The following is a 27010-nucleotide window of genomic DNA, read 5'->3' on the forward strand; positions in this document are numbered from 1 at the left end:
ATTCGTTTCAGTACAATGTCGTTAGTAGATAAGTATACATAATAAATATTGTATACTCACTATTTTTGGTAATTTACTTTCACACCATTCGATATAGCGCGTACCTACTTCAGTCGTAATCTTGCCTAAAATCTCGTCCTGAGTTTTTTCTCAATTTAATAGCATTATATTTTAATACTATTATTTTTTTCTATAAATGGTGCAGACCTGACTGAAAATTATTTCTATTGTTTAGTTTGTATACAATAGGAATACAGCCTTGCCGAGACTATGAAGCCATCGGTTTTCTAGAGAATCTAACCGATTAGGCCCTTAAAAGTTTGAGACATTTCAATTGGATTCGATTGTAGTATGTGTTGTCTTTTGCGCCATCATTCATGATGCACGGGGTTTCTATAAGATAGATTTGATTAGACAATCAGCTCAATGACCAGTTTTTTTTCTGTCAGACTCGTAGTTTAATCTACATTAGGTAGTTAGAGTGACTATTATAGATCGTTTCATCCATGAAGACGCGGCTCACCAATTTTTGGTCGAGGGAAGCGCGGGGTGCGGGGAGTTTGATCCGAGCAATCCGAGCGTCTTTATTGTAGTGTGCGTGTGCACTCATGGATAATTTAGCGTGTACCGATAATACTCAAACATTAGCGGAAGAATGATGGGGCGCGTCTTCGTGAATGAAACGATCTTGAAATGTTTTAATAACTTCGCAGCGACACATTCAATGACGATATTGAAATGTAATTTCAAATAATCTGGTGTCTACCGATGAAATTACTTTATTTCACCTACACAATACAGAAATCAAACTTTGAAGATTATTGATATTCTACTTTTACAGCACTCATGCATAGGACGACGTGTACAAATATAATATAGTATAGTTATAATTGCCGTGCTTTAAACATTATTGTATATGATACTAATATGTGTTATTTATTCAAACTATTATGTGATAAATAGTTATATCGGTTATTAAATAATTTGCCATATAGATGTTTGCCATTTCAAATTATGCACATGTATGCTCTTTTTTAGTTTGAAAGCTGTGCGTATTTGTATACAATGCAAATGTACAAGTGTGATGTTAATTGTGATCGATTTTTACTGCCGTTTTTCAGTACATATTTATTTTAATAATGCTATTTTAAATTACGAACACACGTTCCTATTATTTGAATTATAATAACTTTGTATGTATGCACTCTTTCAGGAAGTGATAAATAAATATTTTTTCAGTATTATATTTTTAAAAATTATTTTTGTATGTACTTAAATAATCGTTCACCTAACTAGTGAAAATGTGGATCTTGATAGAATTAATTGTATTATTTATAAAACTATTCATTAAGTAACAGATCAGAATAATAATATCAAACATACGTTAATGCGTATTATAGTACATTATCTGAGTAATAAAACACGTCAGTCATCTAAAATATCTAAAAATAGCTTGGTATCCCCAAGCTTCTTTGGTTTCTCATGAAGAGGCATACTTTGAATCATTCTTCTTCTGTTGTGTGTATTTTTACGAATAAAGCGCCAACCCTGGTATTAGACATTATTTAGACATTATAGGCATCATCTGACATGTATTAGAATTTTAATTTACATACCAATGTATAGAAATTGTATATTGATATATGATTTGTACTATTCCTTGTGAAAATTCAAATTCTAATGCTTTAAAAATAAGTATTTGATCCTTCGATTTGTATTATCGTTATAACGATAAATAAACATATGGATTTTGAATGTTACTTCGAATATACTCTTGTTTTGAGTTTTCAGTGAATCTCATTCTACCTCGCGATTTATTTTGCATAATTATTAAGTAGTAATGCAATGTGATTATTTTGTATTATTCCGATTAATGAAGGGGTCTCGTACTTACCAACATTCATTTATTCATACTTAATCGTGTATTTATTTAAGGATGGTATTTATACTGTGTAGCGTTTATAGACGATTTTTAATAAAATACAATATTATTTACCGAATTCAATGTATTATTTATAAAAAGTTAAAAAATATAGGTATACAAAAAATCTAAGTATGTTTTTATCTGATTTTATAATACTTTCAGAGGGACATTGTAAAAATATAAAAATGCTGATTTAACGGACAATATATCGGTAACAACGGTACTTATTTAGATAGAAAAAATAGCAATAACATATTTTAATATGTACCTACCTATTATTACTTACTTACCTAACTTATACCTATAGCAGTATATCATACTGCATATTTTCTAGCAAATTAAATATTTAACACCGCATTAGTGCCAGCCCTTCAGGAAAGATAACTTATTCCCGTAATTAGTAAAATTCTCCTACTACTACTACAAACACGAAAAAATTCTACTTAAAATAATTCAATAGAATTATCTATAATAAGCATAATACTTATCTTATTCAAAGCATATAGACAAACAATATTAAGTACTTAAGGTTCTAAGAACTACTTTAGACTATAGAGAAGATATTGTACCTACCTAAAGTTTAACTAAATGTCGAAATAAATAAATGTGGCAAACGTAAGTCTGCCTATCACAATATACCACGCTCTATGTAAGCTGTACCATGAAATCTTGCTAACTAGATTAGAGAGCGACACATCTTTGATTCTTCTCAGATATTGAAGTAAAGCTTTGAATTATTGAATTGCAGCCTCTTGTTGATATTTGGTAAATTGTAGGAAGATCTGTTCTAAAGTGGTTTGGGAAATGCTGTAGTCCTCCACTTGGAGGTCTCTCTTGGCTTGCTCCATGATTCCAAACATTCTTGACCATGCGATGCTGCGGTCGGGCAAGTAGTATGTCAGCAAACCTTGATACTCTTCCCTGGAAAGGAATTGATAAAATATTTTAATAGTGGTAAAAACATATACCAATCGCCGTAGTATCACACTATGGATTTTTTTAAATACTTACATAAGTTTTGGGTTAATGAAGTTAGATTCGACGAATTGTTTGACCGTATCTACAGGTCTCTGAACAATGCATGAACTAGTTGATGCTTGCTCCTCTTCTTGTCTCATTTTAATAGTTAAAGTGAAACCTGAAATGAGACAATATTAAGATGATGATTTTGAAATAAAAGGTAGTTGGGACTAGTATCACAAATACTGCTCTACTATCAGGAGTGTCATTTAAGTCTGATGTTGTATCATAATAAGTTACTTATTTATTTAATTTAAATCAAAATCTGTAGGTGCCTGTACAAAAGTTTTTATCAATCAAATACAAGTGAACCTGTCTTTTAATAGATTTTCTTTTCGTACAAGGTAAGTAGGTACGCCATATTACTAACAATGCCCACCTTCCAAAGCCACGTACCTTCAGAATACTTGTTTTTCAGGTGTTGAGGGGTGCCGAGGCACTGGAAGCGGCCGTTGACCATGATGGTGAGGCGCGAGCATAGCGCCTCGCACTCCTCCATGCTATGTGACGTCAGCACCACGCCTCTGCCTGAACGCTGGGCGCCTCGGATAGCACGCCATACCTAAACATACCCCCATAAAATTTAACGATTAGGAGTATATTAAGGAGTATTACTATACTATCGTATTTGATTTTGGAAACATAACTTTCCACAAACCTAGTTTTCCGAAAACCCGACTTTCTGAAATTTCAACTGTCCGAAAAGATTTACCTTACGAAAAGAAAACCTCACTTCCCAAAAATCTACGTTGCAAAAACTTAATTTTTCAAATTTCTGGAAGTCAAACTTGTCGAAAACTTGACTTAAAAACAAACCCTTACTTGCTGAAAACCTTACTTTTGGAAACCTCATTTTCCGGAAAACCCTTTAGGAAAACCTAACTTTCCAAAACCCATAGTTGCCGATATCCTTTCCAATAAAACCTAAACTAGCCGGGTTCCAACCAACTCACATGTTAAACTAATAATGGTAAAAACCCTCAGATCATAGAAAAAACCCCTAATTTTGTTACCTGTCGTTTAGCCGCAGGGTCGACGCCAGTGGTGGGTTCGTCGACGAACACCAACCGAGTGCGGCCCAGTAAGGCTACCGCTGTGCTCAATTTGCGTTTGTTGCCCCCTGAATACTGGTTTACCTGAAACCAAAAAAAAAACAGTAAAAAGACTAGACGTTAAATGCGAAATAACAGTTAAGGTATGTTACGTACTTCTTAATAATTATTTCAGTCCAATTATTTGAACACGGAAGAAACTCATGCTTGCACATAATCTCTGTCCTCCGATAAATAAAACCAGATCACAGATTTCATTGAGTGATAAACTTAAGGTCACTTCATTATAGACGAAGTCACGAACGAGCCTGTTGCATGTTCGTTGACGGCCGGTGACCTGCAGTTAGGGATGTTATGGATGATATGTACCTACCTAGTTTCGGTTATGGATACGGTTACGGATATAGGAATAATATTATAACGGTTACGGATATCTGTGCTTTAGAATGAAATTTGCAATAGTTGTCCAATACGGTTCATTCATGGTCGCACACTTTACATCGAATAAAAAGTAATAAAAATTGATTCTAGATGGCATTATAAAGGTAAATCAGGCTGTTATGCCTTTACATATAATGCGCATAGCTAGGCATTAACTCGTTAATCCGTTAATCGTTAATTAACGAAGTTAACATTTCTATTAACGGATTAACTTTTAAGTTAACTTTGAAAAATGTTAACGGACTCGTTAACTTCCGTTAAATTATCCTAAGTCCGTTAATCGTTAATCCAGTACCTACTATTTACCAAAAAGATACAGCAGGCACGCTGAAAAACGCTAGAAAAATGTGTTCTGACAAGTACGTTCGGGCTTCCAGAACTTCCAGAAGCCAAAACAACAGTTTTTGTAACCATATCACTAACGAAACGATATATAACGATATAAGAAAATTCTATTTTTTATTTATTTATTTACAAGCTTTATATTGACTTCACTTGTGGGACAAATCTTGCAACTGAATTTAAGACCAGTTTTTCTCAACAGATTGAGCTGAAATTTGGTATACTTATGTAAATACAATGACAATGCAATGTTATGGTACTATTGACCTAGTCTGATGGTAGAGTCAGGAGGTGGCCATAGGAACTCCTAAATGAAATGGCGGAATCGCATCAAATTTGGGTTCATTGGATTTGGATTTGTCTTTTCGAGCACTTTAGTACTAGATGATGTCCAGGGTTCTGATGATGGAGTCAGGAAGTGGCTATAGGAATTCCTAAACGAAACGGTGAAAACTTATCGAGTTTGGGTTTGTTGGATTTGTCTTTTCGAGCACTTTGGTGCTAAATTGTCCAAGTACGTGTCGTGGCACGCGCAGTGTAGGGTTCCGTAGTTGTCCGTCGTTACCACAATATATTTCAGAAGCAATCAATTACTTCATCTAACTAAAGTCACTTTCATATTTTCTTCTAAGGAATTTTTACTGATTAAGAAATTTTATAATACATGAGTCAATAATGACTATTACTTTTAAATGAACTGATGTATCTTAACCGTTATAGTTTTCCTTGAAAGTTCATAAAAAGCAGTATTATTACAAATTTTTCCAATTTTTCAAGCCAACAGTTTAGTTTTTAGAGGGGGGGGGGGGACGCCCTACTCGAACAAAAATTGGCACTTTAAACTTTAATAATTTGCAAACAGATCCCTAAATCGAAAAATAGTCTTAGAAACCCCTAATCCATTTCAAAAGCAAATACCCCACACGATGTGGTAGAAGATGAAAAAAAAATCATCCCCACTTTACATGTTTTGTCGTAATACCTCCACAAAATTACAGCTCTCTAGTGCCAATAGTTTCCAAGCAAATCCTCGGACAGACAGACAGACAAACATATCGAAACTGTAAGGGTTCCTTACTTCCTTGTCAGGACTACGGAACCTTAAAAAGTGTAAAATAACATTATAATAAAATAGAACTTTTTTAAAACAAGCTTTTATTTTGAAATGCAGTTGTACTAAAATGAAAAAAATAATTGTACTTATGCAAGGTTCAAATAATTTCGAAAGCTTGTAGCGCAAACATAAAAGAGGAATAAATTCCATGCGCGATACAAGCTTACGAAATTATTTGAACCTTGCATACTTACAATTATTTTTTTCGTTTTATTATCATGTGTTAACGGATTAACGATTAACGTTAACTTGCGTTAAGTCTTGCGAAATATAACGTTTTAACGTTTAACGAAGTTAATTTTTTTATTAACGGTTTAACGATTAACGAAGTTAACTATTTGATTAACGGTGCCCAGCTATGATAATGCGATACAAAAACAATTTAAACTACCTACATCCGAAACTATCCGACACTTTTGAATCGGTTACGGTTTCGGATATTGTTTTATTTCGGATATCCGAAAGTTTCGGTTACGGTTACGGATATCCATAACATCCCTGCCTGCAGGAGACGGACTTCTTGATGGTACTCACCCGTTTGTTCAAGTGCTTGGTGAAGCCGAGCGCATGCGCCAGCGCGTGCGTGCGAGCGTCCGCGCGGCTGGCGCTGAGCCCGCGGAGCAGCGAGAACAAAAGTAACGTCTCACGGCCCGTCAGTTCGCCGAATACGGCGTCGAACTGCGGGCAGTATCCTAGGAAAGAAAATATAGTAAATAATATTATTACGAAACCACTGATGCCTTAAGTTAAAAAAAGATAGGTTTTACTGACAATAGTCAATAACAATAGCATATTAGCAAGTTCCTTTCAGCAACAACTTATTGATTGATTTACTTAAGTAAGTGTAAATTCCTCATAACTGACATGACACTTTTTTTAAACAATAACACTGGTAACACTTACCGATATTTTCATGAACACGTGTGATGTCCTTCCTGACAGAGTGGCCACTGACGAACGCGTCTCCGCTGGAGACGGTCTCGTCGCCCATTAGCATCTTGAACGTGGTGGTCTTGCCGGCTCCGTTCACCCCCAGCAGACCGAAGCATTCAGAGTCGCTTACGCCTGTTATACGCAAGTAGGTTTATAGGCCTAAGTAACAGTTTAGGGTAGGATTAAACACGTATAAGACATTAATTGTAGATACAAAATAGGGTAAATTAATACACAAGAGTTAATAGTGGTCTATATTGATTGACCCCCATTCGGTTTCGATTTGGTTTTGTCTCCAAGAGGCCTGTGCAAAAATAATAGGATGGAATGGAAATCTACGATAGTAACCAAGATTTTTGCTTGCGAAAAAAATAGTCCTGCTCCCAAGGAGGCAAACAAAACCTATAGCAAGATGGTCTGAGAGACCGAAACGTTTGGTAACATCTAATAATTTAAAAGCTACGTGACTTACTGAGGACAGTGCAGCGTTGGACGGCCAACCCACAAGGTGGACCGACGACCTCATAAAGGTCCGCTACCTGGATGCTGGATGCAGGCCGCCCCCAACCGGCCATTGTGAAAATCATTGGGAGAGGCCTATGTTCAGCAGTGGACGTCCTATGGCTGAAAATGATGATGATGATGTATGGTGTGGCTTACTGAAGGACACTTGATTGACGGCCAGGTGCTTGCCGTAGTACTTGGAGAGCCCGCGCGCCACGAGGCTGTGCTGAGAGAGGTCGGAGCCGATGCGCGCGACGTGCTTCTCTTCGTCCAATACGTCCTCGTCTAGTGTGCTTTCGTCAACTTGTGGTGGTTTCTTCTCTCGTCTGATTATCTACAACATCATTTAATGTATATTTTATAGAATTTAACGCAATTTATTTCACCACCACTACCACACTGAACGCGCGTGGTGTAGTAAAGGCTAAAAGTGATCAATTAACTGTAAATAAATATTATAAATATACTTTACCTTCTTAATAACGTCGTACTCTATAATCATGAGTATTCCCCACAATACAAGACAGGTGATCAGCATGACAGTTACATATCGCATAATGCCACCGTCCCAGGCCCAGTATGGGTCTGCAGGAACTGAAAAATTAAAAATTATAATACTAAATCTGTTAATAGATAGAACTTTAACTCAAACTAGCCCAACCTGCTTCACATATTATGCTATTATACCTACTCGTAATACTAAATCTATATAAATATTACCATAGAAACTACTGTGATCTGAATGTAAAGCTTGAATTACTTTAGGAAGGTAAGTAGATAAGTAGTTTTATACGAAGAACATAAAAACGAAGAAATAGGGCGATTGGGTATTGCAAAATAATCCAAAACATTTATCTTACTACAGCATTCTTCATAGAGATCGCACATAACAGTCATATTGCACTCTGGTATGTTCATAATGTTCTGTAAGAATCCACAGCTTTGTAGGCACGAGCTCTCTAACATGCCGAACTGATTCAATAGTCTGAAAACATAAACACAGAAGTTAGTAGGACTCATACAATTTTATATATCGTTTAAAATCAATTTAATTATACTGGTCCTTCCTTAAGGAAAGTTCCATAAGGTTTAGACCCCATCCTTATTTTTGTGTTACAAAGATTTATCACTGCATTTTTCGTTATGAATGTGTATAGTAGGTATACTTAGTGATCGAATCAGAAACAAGGAGATCCGCAGGAGAACCAAAGTGACTGACATAGCCCAGGCAGGGCACATAGCTCGTAGAGCTAATGGCCGCTGGGGCAGAAAAGTTCTCTAGTGGCGACCACGAGCCGGAAGACGTAGTGTGGGCAGGCCTCCCACTAGGTGAACCGACGATTTGGTGAACGTCGCGGGAGGTGCATGGATGCGGGTGGCGCAGGACCGGTCTTTGTGGAAAACCTTGGGGAGGCCTTTTTCCAGCAGTGGACGTCTTTCGGCTGAAACGAACGTGTATGGTTCGTTAACTCTTCGACTCGTTGCTTTATTTATTTGAAGTTGAAAAGGCATATCAGACCTGACTTAGCTGACGGTCTGAAACACACACGGGACAAGTATTATGTCAGAACTATCGATTTGTTAGATCTTTACCTGACAGACGTTACGAGACTGTAGAGTGGAAAGAACTGCAGTACATAGTCCAGGATCCTCGCCGCCTCTGCGGTTTTTAGGTGCGGCGATGACAGTGCGTCCACGATCTGAGCCCCCATATTTCCTATCAAATATGACTCATTAAAATCAAACAATTCTGAGATTAAAGATAAATAATTGTATTTACTAAAACATCATGCATCGGACATAATATTACGTAGGAGATACCGGTCTACATACAGGACTACGTGCATACTTTATGATTGTGTGTTTAGTATGAACATGATCTACCGAATCATTATTGAGGTGATATAAATCTAAAAAGTACCTAGTGCCAGAATTTGTTTCATGAAGTCAGGATCATAAAATAAAAACAATACTCGTATGTGGATGGGCACTGCCCACAGTATTTAGTAGTATAAATAAGTTATGGATGGTAGGCAGTACACGTGACGAATAAAATATCGGTGATGCTGATTAGATTGGCCGATGGCACGCATAATACTATCGTTTGATATTTTAATATAGATGATTCATGTGTGACAATATGATATAATGTTGATAAATTGTAAAATTATAAATAACTTGAAAAAATCGAGCTGCCTAAGGCAGAAATCGAACCCACGACCTTTCTATTACATTTACAATTTAGTTTGAGATGCAACTCTTAACGTTAAAAATTAAATAATAATTTTGATAATTAATAATGTTCACGATCAGGCTCTCACTAATTTACCAAAGGAAAATTATTAAGGATAAGGCAGCATTCACACTAGCAGTAGGTTTGATGATGATGATGGTCGCATGAGAAAAACTTCTTATACTTAGCTGCTTACCGAAGAGTACATTTATGAAGAATATGACAACGAAGCCAAGTGCCGGGCCTTGGAACAGGAGGGAAGACAGGTAGTTCAGAGGCACCATCGCAGCGCCGTACACCATCAGGCACAAGTATAGGCGACCTGCACAAGCAATCGAAAACAATTGTAAACTTAAGTATAAGGGGGTAGATAGAGCGACGAAAAGGATGGAAAACAAAATTGTCCCTTATCTGTATTTACAATTTGTATAGATTGTTGTCGAGTTAATGCTTTGAGTCACGTCTTTGCTATAAAAAGATTTTTCCACTTATTATTATTTACGTCATTTCATTTCGTAACAAAACATATTGATAGAGCATTCCATTATTAAAAATTTCAGATATTAGGAAAAAATGTGAATGTCTATTACGCATGAACAACTTTACCTATACGTAACATATTTATCCATAGAATCGAGCTTATACCATTGCATTGTGATTCAAAGCAAACATCATATTTACTTTTCTATCGGGGTCCAGCTGTAGAGTGAATTGTGATAAGTAAAAGGGCAGGATCGAACCTGTGTCACTTAAGTGAACTTTTAAGCCACCACTAGGTACTTAGCTTGCTTATAACAAATCAAACCAACTTTAACAGGTATTTGCAACATGTAAGTAAGTAGTCTGTTTTCAACAAAGTTAGATAATGTTTACATGTAGTTTGATTTAGTACCTACTTACGAGTATAATAATTCCGGAAATACCGTAACATTCATTTATTTTTCAGACAGAGACAGACCCCAGAGGGCCAGTTCCAGCAGTCCACGGGAATCGAACGGCGACCTTTGGAATCTATTAGGCTATTCGGCACCACTATATTCAAATTGTGTCCAGTCACTTTGTTATCAAATCTTCAAGCTTAGTACAAAATTGAAATCATACTCGTATTTGCCTATCTCAAATACTACATGAGTCACTTTGATACCTAAGTACCTACTTGATTGGAATTTACCTTTTGTGCAATATTGAAATTGAACCTAGAACCTCTCTGATAAGTCCATCTCTCTAACCACGTGATAGGTTTAATCGAAACTCACCGAGTTCGTCGACAGATGAGAGGCCCATGACGTCAAATGCAGCACAAATGATGACGATGGTGACGCAGACCACAAGGAACCACAGCCAGTCGAACACAGCCGCGCTGCCCCATAGAACTGCAGGCTGGATGCCGGCCGCCTTTTGCAGCAGTTTCGCTCGAGACACGCGCTCCTAGTTTTATCAGAGAATTCGTTACCGAAGTATATGTAGGAAATGTAAACAAACAGTCAATATTATTTGCCATAGTTATATTCACTTTTGGGGTAATATTATAAATACCAGATTATTATATTATGTACCCAGATACCCAGATAATTTTAGGATTTTTGTATCCAGTTTTTTCAAATGTTTTACCATCAGTCCGCATATACTGCTTTTTATTTATTTGATTTAAAGGTACATTAAAAAATACATAGCGATATGTACCTACTCATATCAATCAATATCAATTCATTAATCAAATTATAATCCGATGTTATCTTTGTTAAGACTTGCTGACTTACACAAAATAAAGACTGTTTATTTTAAAGTACTCGTACCTTAATATAAAACATGACGAAAACTGCACTGGCAATACCCAAACTGCTCCCGATGCCGGAAGCCAGTTGCATGGCTAGCATCGTCACCCGCATTTGAAGGTCACTCTATAACAGAAATATTTTTCTTATTATATTGAAAGGGTATTGATTTATTAAACACATAATTGATAAGAACATGCGAAGAAATTAGATTAGATAGCAATATCAATTTATGAACTACCAAAAATAATAGTATTCCCAGAATAAGCGGAGAATGCCAATGTTCACATTTGATCAAGCCTGAAGGCACATATAGTAAAGGTCATGTTTATGAACGTACTTGATCAGCATAGTTGACTTCTAGTGGATGGTTGAACACGTTGATTTCATACGAAGCGTTTTTAGCTTTGATAAGCGCGGTGTGAACGGCGGCTAACGAAGTGGCAATGTCGTGGTAGCCGAAGTTGCTGAACCATGCGGTTACCGAATCATCTGTGAAAGTGGCACCCGACAAAACCGTGTGGCGCAGTGGTCCTACTCCTCCTTGTTCCGCCTAAAAATAAATACATAGTATAAAATATATCATAATAATAATTACAGGCGAAAATGGCCTAAGAGTGTCGGCATCAGACTGGTGTATGGCATAGTTATTATGTGATTTCTCGTATATACTAACCAAATCTTAAACAAACACACTCACCCTTTCCATATAATATTCATCAATCGGTTCATTGACCATGGTAATCGACATGGTGTCGACGACGCTCGAGTTGATCATCATCTCGTATGCTGCAGTCGCTAGCGCCCCCAGCGATGATGTGGAATTGCCGATGAAACTCAAAAGGCTCTCCGTTTGCGAGTAACTAAACAATAAAGATATTGGACCATTATAAAATACAATATGTACGCAACGCATATTATTTATCAAATGAATATTATTATATGACAATGCAAAATCAATTTATTATTATGATTTATATTCATAATTAATTAATAATATTACTCTCTTAAATAAATATCCATGCCTAAATAATATAATAAATTAGATAGGTATAAGATAAGCGGATTAACAACCTAAAGACGTCGGATATAAAATATACATGTCACGTTAGATAAAAGGAATAGGGAAGTAAGTACGTATCTATTTTGAAGAATATTCTCTAAAATTTCACGTACCCTACGGCAAACGATAGCGCCCTGCGCTGTATAGTTGGTATCAAACTGAAAATGTATTCCATAACTCCAAGTGTTGCGGTCATTTGTAGCACCGGTACCAAAATCTGCAGCAGAATCAGGCCCCAGGACCGGATCCAGACCAGAGACAGCTTCAGCCAGACGGCCAAAACATGTTGCACCAACAAACGAAAACCACTGATCGACTGTTCTTGTGTTACTGAAAATAAGATTTACAGGAACCTAAACATTCAAACTATAGAATAAGTATACCTAATTTATTTAAAATCTAACTACAATGATGACTTACGTTTTTTCGTTTTCATAATCATCATTGTTATAATTAACTTCATAAGCAAACAATATAATAGGTAGGAGCAGGTAGGTATAATTGCTATCTTAATATTTCAAAAAGAAGCAATTTCTTTTGTACAATTTACAACAATTAAAATATTTTATTTCAACTTATTTGTGTTATCGCTTTAAAATTCTTCTGTAATTTATTGTCAATTGTTTACTACTTACTATACAATCAAGATGATAACGAATGATAACAATTTCTGAAGTTAAGTGACCTGTTATTCACCATGTGATGACTAACATTTACAATCGGAAGTGCACTAGGGACATATGCACTGGCCGAGTTCTAAAGTGCACGATATGCCATTAAGCAGGGCTGAATGTAGAAATTAGTACCTACTATAGAACTTGTAAATAGTTTTTATTGATACTTTTCAGCATTTGTTTCTATTTTTATAAATAGAGATAACATTATAACACTTAATACTTACAGTTATCCATTGAAGATGAATCAAAGTCGTAATACGATGACTCAGTTGCAGTTTCCACCTCATCTGACTCTGACTGTGTGGATGATACATCAGATCCAACTCTGAAACCAATTAAATATTTCAACATCGAGGTATTTGGTACAATGTGAATAAAATTGATTTCATTTTAATTTATTATTTGCATACTAAGCGTACAATACAGGTCTTATCACTAATACATAAATGCTTAAAATTTACTAGGTATTGCAAATGTACTTACGACATAAACACATCCTCTAAGGTCGTTGCTACTAATCCATAGTTTTTGAATTTTATTCGTTGCATATTTGTTTCTAGGTCCAATAACATTGTTTCGAATATTTGAGATCGACCGTTAGTCAAATTGTATGTAACTTCCGTTCCTAGAAGACAAAATATACATATGTACCTAGTACGTATTCAATCAGTGTTCGCAATAATTTGGAAAGCAACTGAGTAAAAATATGGTTCGCATAAAATAGTACCTAAGCATAGTACAGAATATTATTATAGAGTTAGATAGAATATAGATTTCAGTCAAACACATACCCCTATCTTCCTTAACAGTAGTTCCTGGAATATATTTGCTTAAAATCTCCGTGCAGGCTTCCAACTGGAAGTCAACATCCTTGACAATGACCAGAGTGTACCCGACGCCGTAGTGTCGCTTGAGGAAGTATGGCGAGCCGACGCATTGCAACTGCCCGCTCGCCATAATAGCGATCCGGTCCCCCAGGATGTCAGCTTCGTCCATGAAGTGCGTTGTCAATATCATGGAACGACCTTAATAACATATTAAGTAAACTTAGATCATCCATCTTCACATTTGAGACCAGCCAGATTAACCAATGTCTATCTACAGGGTGACTTTGCTGACAGTTCATACCACGTTTTTATGAAATTATAAGCTTCACAATAAATGTATATGCAAAAAATAGATTCTATTCAAGAGAGTGCTAGCATACTATGATGAATCAACACTAGGGGCTATTAGATAATTTAAAGTTTTTCAAAGTGACAACCAACTTGATCATAATCATCCTCGAGTACTTATCAGAAACTACGTCAAAAACTGATAATAATGATTCATAAAATAGCTGTGCCGTTATGTTACTCATACCCAGGAAAGAAGATATTATTTAGATCTAATACTTTATCAGTCTATCATATTATTTTCTTTTACTATTTTGTGTACCCGCTACGACATTTTCCTCACGGGTCTACGAATCCCGTAGCATTCGTAGCTGTCTCGTAGCAGCAGTTCGTAGCACTGAATCAATGTAATTTAGTTGTTCTGAAAACTATTATTACTATGCTTAATTGCTTTGTTTGAATTTTCAAACAGGTACGTACATTAATTGTACCTACCTGTTTGTTTGCGAATGTTCTCTTTCGTGTACTCGCCTCGTACTAGGCAGGAGTACCGAACTAGTCTCTACCTATGTTAAATTTGCACACCTAAACCGCTATACCAATTTAGACAATCGGAAATAATGGGATAGCGATAAACCAAACATTTCTCAATTAGAGATGGTATGGCAGGGATCCTACACAAAAACATGAAAATGATAAACAGGTCACGTTGAAGTAAATACTCGATAAAAAAATGGTAAAATTAGATAATGCAAAAACACGAAGTGATGACGCCTATAGGTAGGTAATGATGAGATTATCTTGTTTTGCATCGTTATCCCCTTTCAACAACTCAACTAATTATTACAAAATTAGCTAATCATATTTATAGACTGATTTTCGTTTAACAAATCATAATATTTAATGTAAATGTGACCCTGTCGCGTGCTAAACACAATCCGCGAGAGCCATAAAGAAGAAAAAAAAATTCAATGTGCGTTATGATTTTGTCGCAGCTAAAGAGAGAATTTGACCTACGAACTACAACGAGTAGCTACGAGCTACGAGGCTACGATATTATTACCTACTACGGTTTTATGTAGCCAAGCCGGTATTCATTATTTCAAGAATATACTTAGGCGGAGTTGCACCACCTAACTTGACCGTAACTCTGCCGTAACTACAGGGTGTGGTTTAATAAGACAACGCCCATCTCAGGGGTGGTAGTATACACAACACTGATGCCAAAAAAAATACAAAATATATATTTTAAATTTTCATGAAAAAATCCATGAAATCAGGAAAATTGTATTATTACGCGGACGAGCTATCGGTCAGTCCCCCCGCACTCCCGGGGCGGCGGCCGAATGCGCTCGGTGGTGTAGCAGGGTACGCGGGTGTGGTGCGAGCGGTAACAAGCAATTTCTCGAAAGTTTTAGGACGTTTGAACAAGGATTTTTTATTAATTAATAGTTAATATTTTATTTCTATTTTTCTTGTAATTACTTTCATGTGTACTATCACCACTGAGATACTCATTGTTTTACAAAACCACAGCCTGTATTTATAACGATAACCGGTGTTTTTTGTTTGGAGTTTGACATATTTTTGACATTTGTCAACGTTAAAGTAAGATGGTGAAACCCAGCCTTAGTAGTTTAAATGTTGCGAAGTACGTAATAATGGCAATAAGGCGATTATCACACTGCGCCGCGCTCCGCCGCGGTCCGCGTGATTTCATATCGTCAGTGGAAAGGAAAAAGGACTAAAGCGCCATTTTGGCCAAAATGAGTTATATACATTGTTGGATAGGATTTTTTTTTCTGCGTCGATCTATCTAGGTTTCAACTCAATCCGATGACTTTTTTGGCGCTTTAGCACTCTGAAAATTTTAAGTATTTCTAAAATCACCGCCCTCGTCGCTGCTAAAACGACGTGTTTTCAGTGTTTTTGCAACAAGTGTCGCGTAAGGGTTTTTTTGCTGGCAAAATATTTTTGCTTTCACAACATTAAGTATTTTTTTGTTATTTAAGAACTCGAATGACTTGTTACTTTAGCAATTCGAGCTTTTTGAGTTTTATAGTTCATTGGTATATTAGTAGTTATTCATGGTTGTAGTTCAAAATGATTTGGCGTGTAAGCAAAAGTAAGTGAACAAGATTCGATTAATTTTGGCGCTTTAGCAAAAAGTAGCCTTTTTTTAATAAGCTTTAAAGTATTTTAGCGAAAATGAGAGCATTAATCAAAGCAAAAACTATAGTAGTTAAGTATTATTAACAAAGACATCTCAAACACACTTGTGACTATAAGCACACACTACGCACTCGGGTCACTCACAAGTGCCTGCAAAGATGCAAGAATGTTGCAACTATCCAAATAAATAATTTGCTCCCTGGGCACACATTTATGCCGGTGGATTCAATGCACTCAGTCATTGAAAAAAAGTGTTCGTTCGTTTCAGCCCGAACGATATCCACTGCTGGATCCCCCAAGGCCAGGCCTCCCCCAAGGATTTTCACAAAGACCGGGCTCGCGCTCGCATCCAGGCACCTCCTGCAACCACCACCTCCAGATCGTCGGTCCACCTAGTGGGAGGCCTGCCCACACCACGTCTTCCGGCTCGTGGTTGCTACTCTTTTTCCAGAAATTTTCTACCCCTGCAGCCATCAGCTCTGCAAGCTATGTGCCCCGCCCACTGCCACTAGATTTTAGCGATTCTGCGGGCTATGTCAGTCACTTTGGTTCCCCTGCGGATCTCCTCATTTCTGATTCGATCACGCAGGGAAAATCCGAGCATAGCACGCTCCATCGCTCTTTGGGCGACTTTGAGCCTTCTTATGAGGCCTATATAAGCGACCACGTCTCAGATCCACAAGCCAAGAAAAAAGGGTAACAAACACTATTGTATGGGCGCCGCGCCGTCTAATTGGCCTGCCTGCATAGCTGCAGTATATGCTGCTCTATCAAGAAAAGTTCCCAAACTAATGGCAAGATAAGTCTTTCCCTGGCTTCTTGAGGATGAAGTGAGCCGTCTTCCATTGTTTGGGGAAATACGCTATAGATAGGCATTTGTTTGCAATTTCCATGAATATCTCCCTTTCGCTACGAATAGCTCTGGTACATAAATATCGGCGGGAAATCATCCGGTCCCGGGGCTTTCTTTAGATTTTGCACGTTAAGCACGGCCTCCACTCCTGCCTCGGTAAAAAGGGGATCGTTTGCTGTTTGCTCTTCTAAAGTTTCGCTCTCTATCAGTTGTCGGAGACGCGTGTGGTGTGGTTTATCTATTGTCACGGAATCATCTGGATCAGCTGATTATTCTGGGCACTCTGCCCAGTCTTGCCGTTAAAACCATTCAGGAGCATGTCCTCTTGTCTCTGGAGCTTTCCCGATGACTCCATAGATTCCATCCCACATGTTTTCTCTCTCGTGTGTCGAGCAGAACTCATTCCAACTCTTTGTTTGCGCCTCGCTGGTCTTCTGTGCGTATTCTTGTTGCCGCACTTTCACCCAGACAGAGAGAATAGGTTATGGCGTTGTGGTCTGAAGTGACTAGCGTTCTGTCCACTTTCTCTTTAATCCTACCCAGTAGTGGCTTACTGCACGCTGACACATCCACTTTGCTTGTGCGCAATCTGCCCTGTCGATATTTTTTGAAAGAAGAAACTGTAAGCTTCACCTAAGCTTTCGGAAACGCTGCCCCACCATTGGTTCTAGGCGTTCACGTCTCCCCCTATAATGATGTTTTGGGTGTTTAGCTTTTTCATACCGCTTTGTGCGTTATATCTAAAGCTCAATTGGATTGTCTCCCTCATAATACACGGACACAATTCCTAGTTTTAGCCTGCCTGCCTCCAGTGTTACCGCGGCCTCCGTCTCCGTGACCAGTTAGGGGTCGTGAATGACTCAATCGGTCACCGAAGACTGAGTGACTGGTTTCTGCCGATTGAGTGCTAAGGTTATGTCCTTCTCCTCGGCTGCTTGCAGCAGTTCGGCAGTGGCTTGCTTGGAGCGTCTCAGGTTAGCTCAGATGATGTTGAGCTTTCACAAATCAAATCAAATCTCCCAAAAGACCACGGACACGGTCTTTTAGGAGATTTGAACTCTGCATGTTTAGGGTGTTCTTGGCAGTATGCTGTTCTGGAAAGCGCTAAGTAAGTAGTCCTACTTTTGTTTTTCTGGGCATTCATCACTTTATCACTGAATGCCATGTAGTGGTGAATGTTGGATGTGTCAGTTCTCGCCCTCGCATTTTTTCCACGATTGTGGTGTGCCTTATTTTCAGGCTGGACAGTTTAGCCATGAGTAAGTTCCTCTGCAGTTCCTCTTCCTCTTTGCATAGGGCTTTTGTATGTCCAAAACAGAGGCATTTGGCGCATTTCACTAGTGGGGTCTTCTACCGGTCTTATCTCCAGACCTATGTGGACTGCCCCCGCCTCGAACAAGCGTTTGTAGAGAATGGGCGACACTTCCATCCATAGCATTGTAGAGTTTCTTATTTTGGGCCTTTAGATTGTCATCCTTTTCCACCTTTAGACCTTTGATTTTGAAGTCAAAAGTGGTTCTGACGGTCTTATGACATTGTCGCCGATTATGCTCGAGTCCGTCGATAAGACTATCAGTGTGTGGTTTGGATTTTTTGGTGGGATGGACATGGTGGTGGCCGCGTAAGTCACCACCCACCATGTCCATCCCACCAAAGGTTCCCACCAGTGGTTAGTGGTGGTCATTAAAATTGTTAAGTGTCCCTACGTTTGTTCACTATAATTCAAAATATAGTAATTACCTACCACTCCCGTACCCGGTTAGAAGTAATGACAATCAAATTATGCATGATGTTAGGATAAATTAAGCATTTTTTGTCATAAAACATAATACCTATTCAATCTATAAGCATTACTTTTGCTTAAAACGTTTAATGTAGTAAGAGTTTAGTAACATTTGCTTATATTCGTTCTATAGGGTCTGCGTAAGTAAGCAAATATTCATGTAAGCTCCATGGATAATATCGCTTTTACGCATTTTTTCGCTGGCGCATGCGACTATCTTATTATGTAGAGTAATTTATCTTCGACTTACTTATTAAGCTGTATCTCACTAAGTATTTTTTCTCTTTTATCAAAAAGGTTGTTCAAACTATTTAGCACTTATTGGTTGCTGGATATTTGATTATAAATGGAGGTTAGCAGTTTTACCCTGACTAACATTTAATGAATTTTCATAATTCTTTTGCTAAAGCGACACCTATTTTACGATCTAAAAGAGCTACAAACCTGGTGTTTTCATTAAAATATAGGCAAAAAATCAAGAACACGATTGCATTTTAAAAGAACTGTTTAACATTAATATCAAAAGAGATACGAATTTTTTTCGTAAAAAAAAAACTTTGATCCTCATTTCCCACAAGTACGGTTTTGGCGCTTTAGTCTTTTTTCCTTTCCACTGACGATATAAAAAATCCCGCGCGCAGACAGTGTTTTGCCGCGCGTGTTTTCTATACAAACTGAGGTACTTGCATACAATGATTAAATCTGTCGTCTCGCGTACCGCGGCGCAGCGGAGCGCGGCGCAGTGTGATAATCGCCTAAAGGTGAAGTTGAGCTGTGTATTGCCAATACAATGTAATTGTTAGTACCTTTTTTTTCCTTCTGCAATAGGTCCCAGAGAGCGCGGCGCGAGGAGGGGTCCATGCCCGACGTAGGCTCGTCAAGGAGCACCACTCGCGCGTCGCCACACAGTGCCACGCCAACGCACAGCCTCCGCTTCTGTCCGCCGGACAAGCCTTTGGACTGGTAGTCACGCTAAAAAATAAATTCTCTTGTAAATATTATATAAACAGAATAATTCAAAAATATATTGTATATTGAAATGTATAAACTTTCAACTGCAATATAATAATAAGAGCGAATAGACTTTACAACTGGGGTCTCCTACTTTCATTTCTTTGGGGGTAGGAGACCCCTCGCCTTAATATGACAAGAAATTACAAGTTCCTTGTGAAGATTCAGTACGATTTCAGACGACTTATTCATATTCAGGTTCTGGGGTTTTAGAATTAAAATAAGTTGCACAAAATATTTTACCTTCTCTGTCAACTCTAGTTTCTCGATAAGAGTGTCTATTTCATTGTTCAATTCTTCGCCTTGGAATCCTTTCAGTCTAGCAAAGAATTCTAAATGTTCCCTGACGGTGAGCTCATTGAACAGGACGTTATGTTGAGGGCATAGTCCTATATGTGAGCGAGCATCACTGGTGTTCCAGGTCATGTCATAGCCGGCCACCCACACTGTCCCATATGTTGCCTCCAAATTACCTGGTTTATATTATAATAAGTTATTTTTTTAGTCCTTTAAGTAATCCTTTTACATACTTACATGATTATGGAAAGTAAAAAATGCCCTAAAGATCGAGATTACCCATAAAGTTATTTAATTATTTTAGAAATGGTTGAATATTTATAGCAGGTATAGATAAGGATTTTCGACCTACTTTACTTGTAATTTAATTGAATGCATACAGAACGTGAATGTATAGAGCAGAACGTTATCAGGTAGACATTTTACTGATTTGATGCAAATCGGATGAAATTAAAGATAAAATGAAGTATTCTGGAGAACATGCTCGCAATTATACATAATATTTATTTATGAAAATTGTTATCACAAAAACTTTATGATTTAATCAACCAATATTGATTTAGTAAAAATTTGAACCACGTCCTCGATCCTTAAATAATCGTTTATCTTGATACTTTTTTAGCTATGGTTATCGGTAAAGAAATTGTTTTTACCTGTCAACATCGATATAGTTGTAGATTTTCCTGCTCCATTATGGCCGAGCAAAACTGTAATTTGGTCGTCGTATATATTTAAACTCAAATTATTTACTGCAGTATTCTTGCCGAATACTTTTGTCAGATTCTGAAAACATGCAATATTTAAAAAAAAACAGTATTGATACCTAACCAGTTAGGTCAGTGGTTCTTAACCGGTGGTCCGCGGACCACTGGTGGTCCCTGGAGGCATTCCAAGTGGTCCACGATGTGCACTTGCACACCTTGGTCAAAACCACTTTTAACTGATTTTTGCAGTCAAACTGGTTTTGACCGATTATGAGGTGGTCCCTGACAAGACAGAAATTTGGTAAAATGGTCCCTCATGACTTAAAGGTTAAGAACCACTGAGTTAGGTAATTAATTTGATTGTATAAAGATTGCACCATCTTACTTAAACTTTAACTTTAACAAACGTTAAAAATCTGTCAAACTCCTAACAAAAAGCACCGGTTATCATCATCATCATCTCAGCCATAGAACGTCCACTGCTGAACATAGGCCTCCCCCAGATGCTTTCTATGTTGCCCGGTAGGTAAATGGTGCAACTCAGCCTAGAAGTTAAAACTTACGTTCATTTTAACTCCAACTGGGTGACCCACCGGATCGTTCTCCTTTATTACATCAGGAGTTTCAGGAACATTTAGTAATACTGAATCTAAAACAATTTTAATTAGGTAAATAAAGTAAGTTACTTTTTATGATACTTAACTTACCTACTTCAGTTTTGTGTAAACGTTTCACCACAGTCGTTCATTTAATCTAATTTATTTGTCTATACTATTTAGTACAAATACAAAGTTTGTGAAGAGCCCATCTATCTAAATGTGTGATACCTAGACTCTTTCACGCAAAACCTGGACAGATTTCAGTGATTTACTTAAAGACTTTACAATATAAAAAAATTACGCGCAGTCTCGAGTTTTTAATGTACGACTACTTACAAAGTGGTGGAAAAATACACAATTTATAGTAGTCAATAATTACCTGATGCAGATTTAGTGCCGCACCCCCAAAATTGTTTCTGGAATAAGAAGTACCAGGGCCTGGGCGTGCCGTAGGGGCCGGGCAGCACCTGCTCCAGGTACAGCGCGATCAGCATGTACAGCACCGAGTCCACCACCAGCATGATTACCACGTGCCCGAACAGCAGCCGGTCGGTCTCCGTCACGGGCGCCGACATGAACTCGCCCCATTGCATACCTGAAACATTACTGTGTTGAATTACTACGATAAGCTAAGATTGACGACGTTCAATACTAAGGACACATTACTGATTTACAAGTTGTTTGAAGTTTTCAGTTTGCGGTTTTTTTTTCAGTGTAGGTTTTGGCTGTACCTGAAACTCAGAAGGAATCTCAGAACTCATCACTCGGCGGAATTGACTAGCGTAGCTACATAATATGCAATGTTGAACAGAATTAACCAGATTCAATTTAATTCCCGACTGTCAATTTTAGTTATTACTATAATCAGCATCGAAACTCAAGTTTCTCGAACAGTTTCGGATGTACCCAGCAAAAAAGTGCAGAAGCAGGAAATCAGTACATTTTTGTGACTTTAAATAAAAAATAAATTATTTTTGTTGCAGGTGCAGAAGGTGTGTAGATCCTTAGAACGCTACCCGAAATAAGTAGTTTCACTTACCGCCTGTGCTCTCTCTACCCAGAAGCAGCTGGAATCCGTAAGACATTGCAGAGTTGATACTGAGACATGTAAATATTTGCATAGGGACTGACATAGCAATGTCAATGGACAGGATAAACGCTGGGACGTAGGTGAGGAACCACACCACACCGGCAAATAGCGCTGCTGTACTACCTAAAAAAATTACATAATTTATCATGTGAATCTATTCGTTTCCAACTTTATATCGTAGGATAGTTTAATTACACTACCTTTCGAAAATATACCACTGAGCATGAAACAAAAGAATATCACGCATGCCAAGTAGAGTGTTAAATAGAATAGCAAGACACTCCATGGTGTATTTGTAAATACGGCGTAATCGCTGAACCCATCTTCGTTCGTAAACCAATTAACCTAGAAGACAAAAAATACATTATTTGGAAAATAAGTAATTTAAACAACGTAAACAAAACGTACCTACTATCTGGAAACAAATTGTGAAAGCATCGTTTTTACTGGTTTACCTTTAGAAGAATCATAATAAGAACAGCTGCTACCAATAAAAAGAGGAACTGTTTGCAAAACCATGCAGTCCAATGTATCCATGTGGGTAAGCCCATAATTTTCAATGTTTCCTGAAAAGATAATGACATTTTCTCAGTATCTTGTCATATCCAAATAATAATGATAAGAATATCAGAAATCATGGCAACTATTTCAAAAGTGATTCCGCGCATTATAGAAGGATCCGGAACCGGATGTACACCATGGTGCAGATTGTTAATTCACAGGAACATACAATAAATGAGCAGGTGCAACAAGAATTTTTCGAGGATTTCCCACATTTACTCACCTTAAGTTGAAGTTCCTTCTCAACTGTGATGGCTCTGGTGATATTCACGGCTGTGTAGCTAAAGGTCAGCATAATGAACATGGGAAATAGAAACTGGAGTGCCTCTACTGCCATATCATCGACATATGCAGGGTGTGGATATCTCTGAATATTGACTGAGAATGACTCCATAGGCTCCCCAGTAATTCTTGTTATTAGTTGCGTTGATATTACTTGCTGAAGCGCAATAAACATTTCCCTGACGTAGCCTGTGCAAACGGAAATAAGTTTTATGCATCGTTTAAGAATAACTTTTATTTCCAAAACAATTACCTAAGTACTTCTAGAACGCGATTAATCGTAACACAGTTCAATAACGCCTACTAGTATCATAGAGATACTAAGGCTGGTTTTAGCGTCACGCGGACTGTCAGTGCGGATCGCTCCGCACAGCCGATTTGTATGAACTGCTAGGGAGCGAGCGGTTCCTCCGGACCGCATTACTCTAAAACGCTCCCTAGAAGTTCATGCAGATCGGCCGTGCGGAGCGGGTCCACACCGGACGGTCCGCGTGATACTAAAACCAGCCTAATAATATTTCTGAACGTCTACCAGGATTGGAGCCTCCATCGGAAGAACGGGATCTTGGTCCAGGTAACTCAAATGCAGGAAACAATTCGTCTGTTCTCCAAGATCGGCCGCCTCGACCAAATAATGCATTAAGGCGAGGCCTCTCCGGAAACCTTAAGGAATACGATATACTTCCAGGCAAATCCGTAGCACCTAAAATTTTACATATAATTAGGTATAAATGTAGGTAGGTAGGTATTTACTACCTTAATAATATTACCAACTACACTGAAGTTTAAAAAAAATATACACACCAAAAAGAGAGTCATCAAATTCCACAGCTGCTATTACTTGCTTAGTTCTCTCTTCGTAAGCATAAATAGTTCTGAGATCAACACTAGAATTGTATGGTTGAACTCGTATTAAGGTTCTGAGAAACTCGTAAATCAGAGTTTTGTTTACACCCTCTAAATCAGGCCAGTCTAAATCTGGAGGCAGTGTGACTGGCGGGGTTTCAGGCCACGTTATATTCGCTGGCAGTGGGAATGGCGGTTCAGCAGGCCACAGATCAGTGATAATTCTGATTAGATCGAACGCATTGTTTAGCAGTAAGTTTGCCATGGAACTACGTAAGACATCCTCCAAGGCTTCACTTCTTGGAGAGTATGCAATGGACAAATTAGTTACGTTGAGACCAGCACTGAAAAAAAGTTTATTTCGAATGTAAGGTACGAGGTTTCTCCGTGCCTGCGTCATTATGATAGGTGTTGATTGATGCAAGCAAATGGAAGTTTACCAATTGTAATAGAGTAAAAGTAGGTACATAAATAGTTAAAGAATTACACATACCTACTTACATAATGGAATTCTTAATTTCTGAGGAATGAATGAGGAAGCTGTACGACATACACATCATTATACTTACAATATTTGTATAGAATTATTCAGTGATTGTGCAGGTAATGGCGAAAAGTTTATCGCATCTTCTGCGGTAGGTTCAATCTGCCACCGAAGCAGTAGCACTAGAGACATCGTGATAACTGGCAACAACACCTCTACGATAGTTTGAATAGGATGCCTCCATTGTTGCAGAAAATTCTTCCACATTAGCAAACGGAATTTCATCCACGATCCGGCCGCCCTTCCGCTTCCTCTTTTCCGATTCATATTTTCCCTGATCATAAGAAAAATAAATTTAACTGCATGGTAATTGCGTTGTATAAAATCTAGAAAATTTGTTGTTGTTGAAAAATCGTTAAAGATTAGGAGGTAAGTAGGTGGTGGTTTAATTAAAGCAGCAGCAGAGTTGATCCCCGTTTTATATAACCTACTTAGTCTATACTTAATATCTGTGATCAAACAAAGTAAGGCGTTGGCTTTGGGGTGGTTTCCGTCGAGCGGCTCCTAAAGACTATAATATATAGTAGCTCTGTATATCATTTGCTAAAAAAGTAGGTATTCATATAAATACTTAATGTCGCGTGTTTCTAATGTCGCTAACGCACTTGAAGTTGCGCTTCGCTTTACTTACTACATTGGGTGTGCTTCGGGGAATACCTGTTTTGAACATTGAATAATATTGTTTTGAATTGCTTAACCACACCCTTGTGGTGCTATACCACAGTAAAGTAAATGCAAAGGAACGTACATAGATCCTGTATCTAGAATCTATATCTAGAAGCGAGTAGGTAGGTACCTACTTATGTACACTACCTATGACTTAATTGCTATTGATCGAGGTTTCAACCATAATATCCCGCTCTCGTTTCATACTTACTCAGATAGAGTTTAGACCTACTCTGATATTGCACTATGTACTATCTGCCACAGTTTCAGCTACCCATTTACGTTTTTTCTCTCGCTCTCGTCGAATGGTGATTAATTACTTACTTAAGTATTCGCGATAGAACGAGACGACATGACCGGAAATGGGTAGCTGGAACTGTGGCAGATAATGCATACCTAGGTTTAATTCTATCATCGAAATTGAATGTCCTACACAAAAATAAAATTACTTATCTGATAGGGTAGACCAACGAGCCGTTGCTATCAAAAATTTACATGTTTGTTTTGCTCGCGTGGGTGCATTGATTTTTTTCATCTCTCATCATTAGGTATCATATTACGAGTAACTCCAGGTGTCTAGAAAGTACTTGACCTACCTAATACCTACTCATATAGTAGGTACCTACTATGGTTATACTTTAAGTAAGTTATCCCATATTACTGTTACTTAATTGAAAAAGCTTTTAACTACTTACTTACTTATTAGGTGAATAAACATTAGATGAGGAGGAGGAGTGAAGTTTGTTTGGCTAGGCCTACATTCCTACAACGCATTTTAAAAATCTGAATAAGTACTGATATGTTACTTACCTACTCACGAAATAACAGATAAGTAAGTAGGTATATTAATTAATGTATGAATGAGTTCACAGAATATAAATCCACGTTTCACTTCACATACCGTCAGTTTAATTTGTAACACTGAAATTTTATTTTACGATGACGACACTAAGGTGATGCACTCGTAAAACAACAGTAACACAATGTTTTGCCTGCTGCTACTTTCAATGTCTAGTTGGTACTAAATCAATGTTACACCAGCGTTATGAAAATATACTTGTCTAAGTAATATCGTTTTATCAGCAGATAATATTTCGTAGTTTGATAAAGGCTTGATTACTCTGACTGAGCGAATTTACCTATGAATACCTACTTATACCTTATCATATTCAAAAACTAACGACGACCACATTAGCGGCGTAAGGGGGGGCGGTGGGGCCGGGCGGTCCGCCCCGGGTGCCAAGCATCAGGGGGTGACAATAGTCGCGCAGATTAGTTACTCACTGACGCATCTGCATGTCGGAAAATGCTATGGCACATACCCACTGCTGGCCGCGGCGATGGGGATGGACAGTAGTTATGGGACTCTCCCCGACAGAAGGGTGGGGCCGACTACCGATTCGAAAATG

General features: G+C 37.9%; 1 protein-coding gene across 2 annotated transcripts; it reads right to left on the reverse strand.

Moving 5' to 3' along the window:
* Nucleotides 1-1988: 1988 nt before the first annotated feature.
* On the reverse strand, nt 1989-26633 carry LOC135074539 (phospholipid-transporting ATPase ABCA3-like). 2 transcript variants are annotated; one of them, XM_063968862.1, is made up of 32 exons: nt 26503-26633; nt 24961-25209; nt 24350-24735; nt 24078-24248; nt 23487-23734; nt 23158-23268; nt 22903-23047; nt 22652-22825; nt 21992-22207; nt 21577-21662; nt 20963-21092; nt 20256-20485; nt 19808-19973; nt 13870-14103; nt 13562-13703; nt 13303-13403; nt 12515-12731; nt 12039-12201; nt 11679-11891; nt 11360-11464; nt 10820-10991; nt 9760-9885; nt 8924-9047; nt 8191-8315; nt 7803-7924; nt 7487-7664; nt 6797-6958; nt 6428-6585; nt 3958-4080; nt 3341-3506; nt 2936-3062; nt 1989-2845 (listed from the first exon to the last, which is right to left on the reverse strand). In XM_063968862.1, the coding sequence occupies exons 2-32, from the start codon at nt 25200-25202 to the stop codon at nt 2659-2661; spliced, it is 5250 nt and encodes a 1749-aa protein (XP_063824932.1). In that variant the 5' UTR covers nt 25203-25209; nt 26503-26633; the 3' UTR covers nt 1989-2658. The 2 variants fall into 2 exon arrangements, with proteins under 2 accessions (XP_063824932.1, XP_063824931.1); XM_063968861.1 differs by having other exon boundaries at nt 26412-26633.
* Between the last annotated feature and the right edge of the window lie 377 nt (nt 26634-27010).

Source organism: Ostrinia nubilalis, chromosome 9 (genome assembly GCF_963855985.1).
Source record: "Ostrinia nubilalis chromosome 9, ilOstNubi1.1, whole genome shotgun sequence".
Lineage (NCBI taxonomy): Eukaryota > Metazoa > Arthropoda > Insecta > Lepidoptera > Crambidae > Ostrinia > Ostrinia nubilalis.